The sequence below is a fragment of the Cebus imitator genome, unplaced genomic scaffold (assembly GCF_001604975.1).
Source record: "Cebus imitator isolate Cc_AM_T3 unplaced genomic scaffold, Cebus_imitator-1.0 Scaffold284, whole genome shotgun sequence".
NCBI lineage: Eukaryota > Metazoa > Chordata > Mammalia > Primates > Cebidae > Cebus > Cebus imitator.
This window is the reverse complement of record NW_016107599.1, coordinates 2,326,571-2,339,361: the sequence shown is the minus strand read 5'-3', so window position 1 is coordinate 2,339,361 and position 12,791 is coordinate 2,326,571. Positions and strand designations below refer to the sequence as shown.

The window sequence follows — 12,791 nt, the reverse complement described above, 5'->3', positions numbered from 1 at the left end:
TTTTTGACTCTAAAATTAATTTTGAGTACACGAATGAGTGAGCGAATGAATCAGTAATGCTAGTAGAGGTTTTGCAACCTGTGTTTTCAAAGATCCTCTCACCAGTTTTTATGTTAAGGTAATTTATGTAAAGTATATAACTCAAGAGCTGTGTGTCGTTGCTAACGATTTGGGAGAAGTTGTTCATCAAACTTTCACAAATCAAGATCTGCTATTTTTTTTCTTTATAGTTCAGTGTTAAATGTTCACAGGAGTCTTGAATTATTTATTGGTCTTTGCTTTTTGCTTTAAATGTCATTTGGAAAAATATCTGATTTTTCAATTGTCTGGCTCTACAGAGCTGGGAGAATCTCATGTCTTGTTTCTGTATCTAGTGCTAATCTATAGGAAATTACATTTTTAAATATTAGTATGTTTTTTAAAACTCAAGTCAGTCATAGTAAGAATAAGGCATGCCAATAGTCAAAATAAAAGCATTGCAATTTTGTATCTGTTTTTATAGATAAGCCTTAAAATGTAACAAAAGTTGTCTTTTGTATTGAAATAATTTGTTTCTATTTTTCTCTTTCCTCTCTTGCCTCTTTATAAAGGAGTCAGTCACTGCCAACATAAAGTTAAGAAAGCTAGGCGCTTTCTCCCTTTGGTCTTCTGTTCCCATGATCCTCCTTCTACGGGTACTGCACTCTGCACTCATATTTGCACAGGCTCTCCTATTAACCAGATTACTCCAGAGAAACGAATAACTCTAACTCGATGCTTATAGATTATCCTGGATAGATCATAGCTTTATTGAATATTAGTGTATGTGCTGTTTATTGTTCAGAAGCAATAAGGGGGTTGGGGTGGGGGCAAGAGTTTATGTCTATCTTTGGGTTACTCTCTTGAATAGATTTTTTGTTTGTCTGCTGGTTTTTAAATGCATGGCAGGGCAAGAAGTTGCTTCTCAGTTTCATTTGTGTTGTTTCAGTGTTTTCCCACAGAGGTCAGCAGGATCACACTTTTTGCATCATGGATTTCCTAATATAGCATGCAACTGAATGAAGGAGAATGGTCAGAGTGACCCCCTAGTTATCTGCTCTTTATGCTTTGGGGACAGATATTTAGGGCTGCTGCATAGTAAAGACAGCTATGCCCTTTGGAGCATTTTCTAGGAAAGCAAAGATTATATTTATAATAACTGAAACAGTAATTTCTCCAAACTATTCAGAACAAAATTTGTTCTGTGCAAACTTAAATGGGAACCTTAGTTGTTAGCAGAGCTTCAAGTACTGCACTCCCCACAGTTTATAATAGTGGACCTGGCCTACATCTACCATGTGATATTTAAATCCCGCTGGCTCATTGGAATGGGCTTAGTGAGGGCTTATTCCCTTCATATAGCTAAACATACACATTAATGACTAGTTTGTTTGCATTTTTATCTCAGGGGACACAAATTCCCTCTGAGGAAGGTAGAAACCATTTTTAAAATTTAATTGTAAGACTCAGTCAAATTTGCTTAGTGTGGCAGAATCCAGTTTACACTCTGTAATACTGGTGCGTAACTTCATGTAATACATTGACAGCTTAAAACTTGGCATAATGCCCTCAAATTCAAGTAAACTTACTACCACTACAATCTTTCTTCATCTTTTGAATTAAACCCTGGGGGGGTGTAATTTTTTTTTTCTTACCTTTTGATTTACTTGTCATTTTAATAGTGTTTTCCCCTCTCTTCCCTCTTTTCCTTCCTATTTCTCCCTCCCTCTGTTCCCTACTTCCCTTTCTTTGCATGCCACCTGGATCTGCAGATGAAATTAGTGGGGACGGTAATATTTATTTTCACATTTGTGTTACTGCTATAATTATTTATGGAAATATAATTTAGTATTTAATGAAAGGCAAAATGTGCTTTTTATCCAACAGAACCAAGTAAAAAATGGTATGCAAAAGTGATATCTTAAAAATTGCTGGGGCTTTGGCACAGAAAGGATAGCTATCAATTTTTTAATCACATTTTAGTAATTTGAGTTGTATGTATTCCTAGTAAATTTTTTATATTTAATTATTAAAACTTTGAGAGTTCTTAAAAAATGTCAAAAGCAAAATGAGTAACACTTGAAAGCTATAATGACAGAGAGATCCATACACTATTTTCCAAGTGAGTATATATGTAATAATTATTAGTTTGGGAATGAGATAGTAGAAGGAAAGAATGAAAAGTGATTTTAAAGACTCACAGAAACTAATGTAATTAGGGAAATATCAGCAATAAGGTAATTGTTTTTTCAAACAGTTGATAGCACTTAAGGTAGAAATTTAAAAATTTAAAATTACATTTAATGTCTTATGTTTCCCATCTACTTCATACGCTGCTTCCATGAAACTTGATCCTCTTTTATACTAACGGAGTAAGATTTTATAAAATAAAATTAAGAAGAAATTGTATTTTTTCCTCCTGATTATATTAAAAATGTTTTTACTGAAGATTTCACCTATGTTCATTTTTGTTAATAGGATAGAGATACTGATAACTTGAGTGTCATGAGCTAAACGGTTGTAGTAAAAGGTCTTCAAAGTGCATGTTCTCCACAGGATTTGAAGTCAGAGATTTGAGCTTCATTTTTAGATTGATTCTGTGATAATATTGAGAGCTTTCTGCACATAAGCACTTTTCTGACTTGATGTCTGATTCTCTCAGCAGTCAGTCAGAATATCACTGGGTATTGTCCTCACTGTTTTGCAGGTGAGAAAACTGATAATCAAAGGAGTAACAGAGATTCTAAGGCTGCTAGAGGGAAGTGGTTAGGTCTTAGGCTCCAGCCTTGCCCTTTTTCTGCAGCCCCATCCAGTCAGCAACTACCTGAAGGATCATGAGCAAATTGCTTCATCTCTTGGGTCTTCATCTGGGAGAGATCTCAAGTGGTTGTTGTGAGGATTACTCTGTAAGCATCAAAATTTAGATAAATGTCTGCAAACATTTTCATGTATTTTCCCCACCCATTGATTTCTCTATGCTATGAATTAGCCAGGGCAAGTGTACTTAACCCCATTTTACAGGTGAGTAAGCTGAACCTTAAGGGTGGTCGCTTGGTCTTGGTCAGAAAGGCCTGTGGGCCAAATACGGCCCCCTTTTGTATGCAGCAGCTTCTTGCCTGTGAGATAGGGATGTTGATCATAGTACAACCTCAAAGAATTTTGCTGAGGATTAAATGACAATATGTGTAATTATTTACAACAGCATCTAGTATATGGTAAGCTCTTAATAATGGGATTAGTAGTCATTGTTATTATTAAATATAGAATGCAGACCTATCTTCATTTGTGCCCAGGTCTTTGAACCTGTTTCCTTTTTCTTTATATTTTTCTTATCTTTTGAATTAAATCTAGGGTGGTAATTATATATTAGCCTATTTATTTTTACTCCACAATTATTTTAGAGGTTGGTATCTCTACTGAGGGTTTTATAAAATGAAACAGTCCTCAAAGGACTGCTGTCAAACCAAAAAGATTGAAAAGTTATCAGCACACAAAAATCCTAGACCCTCAGCTGCCAGACCCTTTCAGACCCAATCCCAACATTCTGGGATTCCATTTGACCCCAGGAGTTCAAGACCAGCATGGGCAATGTGGCAAAATCCCATCTCTACAAACGTACAAAAAATTAGCAGGCATCGTGGTGTGTGCCTGCAGTCCCAGCTATTTGGGAGGATCACTTAAGCCTAGGGGGTGAAGGCTGCAGTGAGTCAGGATTGCACCCCTATACTCCACCCTAGGTGACAGAGCAAGACCCTGTCTCAAAAAAAAAAAAAAGAATTCTTGGAAGTATACAGCAGGTGTTACCACTTGAAAACTCCTATATAGAAGATAATAAACTTTTGCAGATCCATGTACCTGCAACATTGCCGATTTTACTCCATGAATTCTTTGTTCACTTGCATCAGAGTATACACACCTGCACCCCAAATGTAAGTAATTCCCAGACAGCTTTGATACATCCCCAAAGATTTTATGTAGAACTCACACAGCTCAAAAAAAGAAAAACATTTATAGGTTTTCTCTTGTGATTGTATGAATTAATTGAAATGTATGCAGCTTGATATTTTCCACAATGTGCGCTAGCCTGATACATATCAGCCTGTTTATTTTTACTCCTTCACAATTATTTTAGAGGTTGGTATCTCTACCGAGGATTCTATAAAATGAGACAGTCCTTGAAAGACTGCTGTCAAACTGAAAAGATTGACTGAGAATATCAGCACACAAGAATCTAGACCCTCAACTGCCAGGTCCCTTTCAGAGAGCCCTCAGGAGAAGCAAAGCAATGAGAGAAGCTCCTGTTTCTTGTTGATCAGTTATGTGCAGGGCACATCTCAGCTTTCCGTTATGTCTCCTGTAATCCTTTTAACAACCCTGCAAGGTGGATGTTATCTTACCCAGGAGGGCACAGCTGAAGCATTGCCAGGTGAAGTGACTTTCCAAAGCTCAATCAGTTTCCCCCAAATGTGCTTGTGGTTTTTGTTGCATGTATTGCAGCTCTGCTGTTCACTTCTGTGATGCCTCACACAGGTTAAATCCTTTGCCTGAGTTTCCTAGGGGTATAGACTTCCTTTACTGATTGCTGCAGTGCATTCATTCATTTGGTTTAGCATGTTTCCTGAGGACCTTCTCTGTGCTCAGCACTGTTTTAGCTGCCGAGGACATAGTGGTGAGCATGATACATGAAGGTTTCACTCTGGGGGTTATTCCATTCTGGAGAGGTGGGCATACAGTTCACAAGAAACAAAATTATATCAGGTGGTTATAGGGAATGAGGAAAATGAGTCAAGAAACATGATTAAGAACAATGGGATGGGGCAAATTAGTTTGAGGAGAGATCTCTGAATAGGTGGCTAAAACCAGAATTGGCTCTGGGCCAACATAAGCTTTGGTGCATGGTGAAGCCTTCAGTGGGAGGTCACTATCACTGCTGTTAGCAGCAGCTTTATGCCCTTCTTCATTAAGGCAGTAGACACCTGTCACCTGATAGACATGGGCTTCTGAACAGGCTTGTAATGAAGCCCTGCAGCCATATGAAGCTGTGGTATCTGTGGTGACAAGTGCAGACCATCTACTTAGTAACACCACAAGCTACATGCAGGGTTGTTGAGACTCTTCAGCAGGTTGGAGAACAGGGCAGTTGGGGCAGGGAAGCAGAGGTTCAGAGTTTGAGTAGCGCTGTCTCCCAAAGGGCCAGCCCATGTGTCTTACTTCTAAAGGCACATGCTTTATATGAAAGGAGGCAGTGAGGGTGCTAGGGCTATTGTGTGGAAAAGCAGCGTTAGTTGCATTCATTTTCTGAGCAGAGCATCACAAAGTTGAGCATGTTAAATTATGGAATCCAAAGAGAGATGATTGCAAATGCCCATTTTTGTGGCTTCTGTTGCCTTAGCTATTAGAGTAGATTCCTCCCCTGCTCAGTTTTTTTTGTTGTTGTTGTAAGTGTGTTAGCAGCTCCCATCCATCCCCAGATTTTCTTTCATAGGGTCTTTTGATAAGCCATCTTACACAGAAGCAGAGCTATAGGCCTACAGATGCCAATTTACTGTTCTTAGTATTCCCTGAAAACAGATTAAGAGGGAGAAGTACAGAAATAAAATAATGTACGATTTGGAGTCTATTAAAACTTTTTTTTAATGTTATGAGTGTTACCACTTACAAACATAGAAGAATAATATAGATTATCCACCTGTCATGTAGGACTTAGGAATAGTTTACGAATAATAACTGTCTTAAAGAGAATTGATTTGTGTTATGTTCTGCTTGCAAAACTTTTTTTTTTATTTACTATAATCACTTTCAATGATGATTGCATAATAAGAAGCGAATTCTTCCATTTGTAGATTTGATCTCAGTCATTACCATAGTAGTATGTGGAATGATAGATATCCCAGTGACTGTAAACCACATATATTCTCTATTTTCTTTGAATTCTATACCTTTAATATCTGAATGCAATAATAAGGCAGCATAGAAGCAAGAACTCATAGCTTTTAGTTCTCTGGTGTTAAACAGGGATGCCAGGTCAAAATATCGAAATAGACCTCCTTGGAAAAGATGTATCACAAAGTACTGTCCCTGCTTTATGACTCATGAGAATGGCCTAGCAGTTAAAACCCTCATACATGGAGCAACTAAAGATTTTTCTTTTTCCAGAAAGAGAAAAAAGACAAGGCTGAAGTGATTTTTCAGTATAGCTGTTACCTACACAAGTGACTGTTTTCTTCAGATGGGTATTTTTAAATTTCCCATTAATATACTGGTGGCCTTTTAAGTTGCTATATTGCCCAAAAGGAGTCAGTAGAAACATTGGAACTTCTTGACATGATACAGAAATCCTCATTTTAATATGCTGCTTATTCTTTATTTAATATGCTTTTTTTTTTTTTTAAGATCTTTTACCCTTTTTACATTAATGTCTACTCTTGAAATATCTGAGTTTAAAAGTTAGGAAATAAATTCCTGGGTTAACATTTCTCAACCCTGAGCAAATGGAATGAATTAGCACAGTTAATCTAAAAAATGGGGTTGCCATTATTTTCTAAAGGTTCCATGCAGATTATGTTCTCAAGACTAATTGTTAATAAAATCAGATACTGTGTTTTGGAGATACCAGTCTTATTTGGAGAAATGCCAGTAGACAATTGTAGTTTTAAACATGTATTTGGTGTAGTTGAGGAAGAGTTTTGCAGTTGGTACAGATTGGTTAATTTGAAGCATATACATAGTTGTTTCGTGTCTTTCTGTTTTTTACAAGAGCTTTCTCTGTTAGCCCTGTTTGTTCTCTGATAAACAAGTCTGTGTGTTATAACATATTGGACAATGATGTCACTTTTATTTCCATAAATGACTCATGTATGAGCAAAATTTGAGTAATAGTGTTTCAAGAATATTTCAGCATAGTAGAGGATTTAAGCAGACTGTTTTGCCTATTTTAATTATATGAAATACCAGGAGGTCAGATATTTAACCTCTTTCAACAGATATGTTTCTTTTCCTGCAGAAACAGATGATTATGCTGAGATTATAGATGAAGAAGATACTTACACTATGCCCTCAAGTAAGTACATTTCTTATTTTGTTCTTGCTCAGACTTCACAGATACCTCCTTGCATTTAAAAGTTTTTGATTCTTACTGTCTTTTTAGAGCCATTTTTTATAGTTCCTTGGGTGCTGAACAGAAACACTCTTTCAACTTTTACCATTTTGTATTACATGTGCCCACTGTAAGGTCAGAAGCCTAAAACTCAAATGTCTGTAATAATGTTTAGTTACAGGATTTCTGTAGTCTTGTTTTCTGGCTGTATCATAATAGAACCTTTATTGATTAGGGTATTTTCTATGTAGAAAATTAGTATTATTAGTTAAGTATATATGTATGTGAATGTGTGTGTATACATATACATAATATATGTATACACACAGATATATATATGTACACATATATATATATATAAAATACACATACATACACACACGTATATACCCACACATTCACACACATATATTCAAAGATTTGCATTTTCCCCTTTGAAATTGTTTATTCTTTGTTGCCATTGACTAACCAATACAAATAGCTTCTAACCATTGTCAATCTGTACACCTCGGGTGGGAGGTATGGGAGAGAAACAGAACTCTTAACCTTCATTCAGCCTGGAAATGTCAAGATTCTACATCTCTCTGTGGTGGGCACCTTGTTGATTAAGGAAAATCTTAGGTCTCATGTTGGAGTATGTAGTCTCCAGATCTTGAATTAGACAAACTCTTGAAATTTTATTTTCATAAGAAATTATTTTTAATTTCATTTTCTTATTTCAATTTTTAAAATTTTCCACACAGTATGGACTTGAGTATAAAAAAAATAAATAAACCTACCTTTTAAAGAGTCCTCAGAAGTCTTAGTAGTTAATTCAAAATCTGAATGTCCTGATTTCAGTACAGCTATGTATATTTGTAAAATAAATGTTACAGTTGCCTTATTCTATTGTATAAATATTCTTACTTGGATTTTCTGTATACATTGAGGAAGCATTACCAAAATGCAGAGAAACTGCCCAGTGTTGCTTTTCAGATGTGCGCTTTGCCCGGTGGATCCCTTTCAAGAGCTTCTTGAATAGAGAGTGATTCGAAAGAGGCCAGACCTGAGACTTGTGTATACATTTTGATTGCCAGTATCAATTTGGAAAAAATGTTTAAACTTAGGTTTAACTTTTTGGCTGGGCATAGTGGCTCACACCTGTAATCTCAGCACTTTGGGAGATAGAGGCAGAAGAACTGTTCAAGTCTGAGAGTACATTACCCGCCTAGGTAGCCATAACAAGATCCCATCTCTACAAAAAAAATAATAAATAAATAAGTTAGCCAGGCATGGTAGCACACACCTGTTGTCTCAGCTACTCAGGAGGCTGAAGTGCAAGGATTGCTTAAGTCTGTGAGTTCGAGGCTGCAGTGAGCCCTGATTGCACCACTGTACTTTGGCATGAGCAACTGAGTGAGACCCTGTCTCAGGGAGGAAAAAAAAAAAACTTCCTTACTTGTTTGATTAGCTGTATAGTCACTTGTACATTCCTGCAGATTATCCCATTTTTCTTTATATAATTTATTGTTGAGTGGTAAATGTTCAACATGGCTTTCATTCATATCCCACAAAAAATAAGTAATAGGAAATGATGAGATAGGAACTTAAAAGTATTGTTTAACTAACATTGAGTAAACTTGAGGAAATTTAGTTTTTACTTATATTTAGTTCTTTTTTTAAATTCGTGTTTGTACTTAAAATATTGTAAAACTTAAGTATTATTGAAATATTCTCTTCAAGTTTGTGTTGTTAACCTAATTGCTATTAGTTATTTCTAAGCAAGGTCTTCAATTTTTTTTCTCTCTTAATTGCAATACAGAAAGCTATGGAATAGATGAAGGTAACAGGATTCCTTTAAATTAACTGCATTTGCTTGCAATTGCCACCTCTGGAGTGATAGTGGGATGTTTCAGTTTTTGGTTAACTTTTATTTTTAAACTATTTATCATTGGTTTACTCATACTGTTAAATCAGTGGAACTACTGGCTAAAGTGATTTTAAAGAGGAAAATAACGACCTAAATTTGGGGTTGAATGTTCTGTACTTACAATTTGATAAACCAGGGGGAACATGTAAAAATATCTGGCTCTTGGTGTATTTCATCGGTGATTATACTAGTGGAATATATATGCGATAACCTATGGAGATGAGTTTCTTAACTGAAGTAAATCAAAATACCAAGTAGCTAAATGAATTGTAATTGAAACTATTACATTCCTATTGGGCATTTTCTTTCCATGTGCCTCAAAAACCTAAATAATCAATTTTTATATAAATTATAATAACAATATATTGAGACACATGGTCTCAAAAGTAAAAAATATTTATGATTTATAATGTTGATATGTCCAACCTTGATTCTGAATCATCTAATTTTGAAATTAGTTCTTAGAAACTACCTCTTTAAACTCTTTTAGCTCCATAAGTAATACAGAGATAGGATTATCATGAAGTGGAAAACTCTTAAACTTTCAAAATATAAAGTTTTCTTATGACACAATTTTACGTTACTTCCATATTTACAAACTGTACTTATTTGTAAAATAATTGCTTTAAATAACTATGCTTTTATAGCCTTCATATATTAATACCTAAACTGAAAGCTGTTAATAATTAAGCATATAATTTAATAGTTGGAGCGATTATTTAGAAAACTATCAAATAGATATAAAATAAACCAGAAATTTTAAAACTCCTAGGAGCAACATGAAAAGTATCTACCTTTAGTAGAACTTACTATTTTGATAGTTCTTCTAATACCATAACTAATTACATGAATTCCTGTTAAAATACTGTTTAAGAGAATTCCACTCTATTTAAAGCATTTTCATAGATTGATGTGCCACAGATGAAACTTTTATTTATGGATGATCAAGAAATATGTCAAGTGTTATTTCTATATTTGGAACATTGTACTTAAGTATTTAATGATGTGTGAATTGTGTTTTGCAGCCAGAGATTATGAGATTCAAAGAGAAAGAATAGAACTTGGACGATGTATTGGAGAAGGCCAATTTGGAGATGTACATCAAGGCGTTTATATCAGTCCAGTAAGTCTTTTAAGACTACCAAACAACTAGACTAATTTTGGCTATTTAAGTTTAAATTGCTTTTTTCGTCTTCATGAGTCCCTAGTTCTTCTAGGTATTAATATTTACAGAAGATATAATATCTTAATAAATGTCAGCTTATGCTTGTCATATTCAGAAACAAAAATTATTATATATTATAATTACAAAAGATATAATATCTTCATAAATATCTTTTAGTTGGCATATTCAGAAACCAAAAAATGGCAACATTAGCCCCTACAAGACTGGGCCTTTGTTTTATCCATTTTGATCTCTTTTAGCCTTTGTCATCAGTAATAGTTTCCATAGGCGACTGCTCTTTGGATAGAATTAACAAATCAGATGAGAGTCAGAAATAGCCAGTATACTTATATACCTGCATTTTTGAGAAAGAAATGTTAATTTGCCCCAATTTACCCTCCAAAAGAGATCAATAAATTAAAAAAATGATTGCCTCAATAATAGCTTGATCAAAGTATCATTTGCTTACTATGAAGTTTACTCATTTAAAGTGTGCAATTCAGTGCATTTCCATATGTTCACAGAGTTGTGTAGCTATCACCACAGTCAATTTGGAACATTTTCTTCACCTCAAAAAGAAACTTTATACCCCTTAGCAGTTTCTTCCCATTCCACCCTTCCCAGCCTCTGGCAACCATTCATTCACTTTCTGTCTCTACAGATTTGTATATTCTGGACATTTTATATAAATGAATCTCATAATATATGGCATAATATATTTTTTTAACTATTGGCTTCTTTCACTTAGCATAATGTTTTTAAGGTTCATCTGTGTTGCAGTATGTGTCAGCACTTCATTCCTTTTTATTGCCAAATAATGCTTTTGTATAGGTATATACCACCTTTGTTTATCCATTCATTAGTTAATGAATATTCGGATTGTTGCCACTTTTTAACTATTAAAACGTTTTTGTGAACTTTCATACACAAATTTTTCTGTGGATATATGTTTTTATATGTACATATGTGTGTGTGTGTGTGTATGTATATGTGTGTGTATAAATGTATCTCTTTTGTATATACGTGCTAGTGGAATTGCTTCATCTTGTAACTATTGTTTGAGAGAGAGAGAGAGTGTGTGGATATGGGTGTGGGTGTATGTCAGTGTTTTGGGAGGGTAAAAATGGCTATGGGGTCTTGTTTTGTCAGTCAGGCTGGAGTGCAGTGACGCGATCATGGCTCACTGCGGCCTCGACTTTCTGGACTCAAGTCATCCTCCCAAATAACTAGGACTACAGGCAAGTGTTTCCACACATGACTTATTTAAATTTTTTGTAGAGGCAGCGTCCTGCTACATTTCCCAAGCTAGTCTCAAACTCCTGGACTCAGCTGTTCCTCCTGCCTTGGCCTCCCAAACTGGGATTGCAGGCATGAGCCACTGAACCAGCCAACTTTTTCTGTTTTTTTTTTCTCTTTTTGGGGACAGAGTCTTACTCCGTCACCAAGGGAGTACAGTGGTACAATCATGGCTCTCTGCAGCCTCAACCTCCCAAGCTCAAGTCGTCCTCCCACCTCAGCCTACCAAGTAGCTGGAGCTACAAGTGTATGCCACCATGCCCAGCTAATTATTTTTTTTTTTTTAGAGACAGGGTTCCAGGGTTCCATTAAGCCTTGGCTGGAATGCTTAACTTTTTGATGAACTGCCAAAATGATTTACAACAGAGCTGTACCATTTTACATTACTAGCAGCAGTGTATAAGAGTGCAAATCTCCACATCTTCACCAGCATCTGTTATTGCATGTCTTTTTAAATTAGATTGGTGATTTTTTAAATGAAATTTTAGACTAATAGTACGATCATGTGCCACATGTAGTGATGGGGATACTTTCTGAGAAATGCATCATTAGGCAATTTCATGATTGTGCAAACATTACACGTATACTTACACAAACATAGATAGTCTAGCCTACTACACACCTAGGCTATTCAATATAAATAGGCTTTTGTTCCTAGACTACAAACCTGTACAGCACGTTACTGTCCTGAATACTGTAAGCAGTTGTAGCACTTGGTATTCGTATATCTAAATACAGAAAAGGTACTATAAAAATGCAGTATAACGTATAAAATAATGGTGCAATCAGATAGGGCATTTACCATGTATGGAGCTTGCAGGACTAGGAGTTACTCTAGGTGAGTTGATGAGTAAATGTGAAGGCCTAGATTATTACTATACACTACTATAGACTATAAACACCGTACACTTTGGCTACACTAAATTTATTTTAGAAACTTTTTAAATACTAAATTAACCTTAGCTTACTGTAACTTTTTTACATCATGAACCTTGTAATTGTTTGAGTTTTTTGACTCTTGCAGTAATACTTAGTTTAAACAAAAACACTTGTATAGCCGTGTAAAGTATTTATATCCTTGTTCTATAAGCTTTTTTAAATTTAAAATTTTTAACTTTTTAAACTTTTTTCTTAAAAACTAAGACACAAACACATACATTAAGCTAGGCATACACAAGGTAGAGATCATCCACGTCACTGTCTGTGACCTCCATACCTTATCCCACTGGAAGGTCCCCAGAGGTGGTAATACACATGGAGATGTCATCTCCTAGGGTAGAAATGCCTCCTTCTGGATACCTGCAAAA

The 12,791-nt window shown here is 35.3% G+C and overlaps 1 protein-coding gene across 42 annotated transcripts in view; it reads left to right on the top strand.

Moving 5' to 3' along the window:
* Positions 1 to 12,791, top strand: part of PTK2 (protein tyrosine kinase 2) — a 349,037-nt gene that overhangs the window by 237,867 nt on the left and 98,379 nt on the right. For 10 of the 42 annotated variants that reach the window (XM_037728962.1, XM_037728960.1, XM_037728949.1 and 7 more), the window contains 2 exons: positions 7,022 to 7,078; positions 10,049 to 10,146. In XM_037728962.1, the coding sequence (XP_037584890.1) occupies positions 7,022 to 7,078; positions 10,049 to 10,146 (155 nt within the window). Of the gene's footprint in view, positions 1 to 590; positions 675 to 1,790; positions 1,809 to 7,021; positions 7,079 to 8,915; positions 8,937 to 10,048; positions 10,147 to 12,791 lie in introns of all 42 variants that reach the window. The other 32 variants (XM_037728951.1, XM_037728934.1, XM_037728952.1 and 29 more) reach the window with 5 other exon arrangements.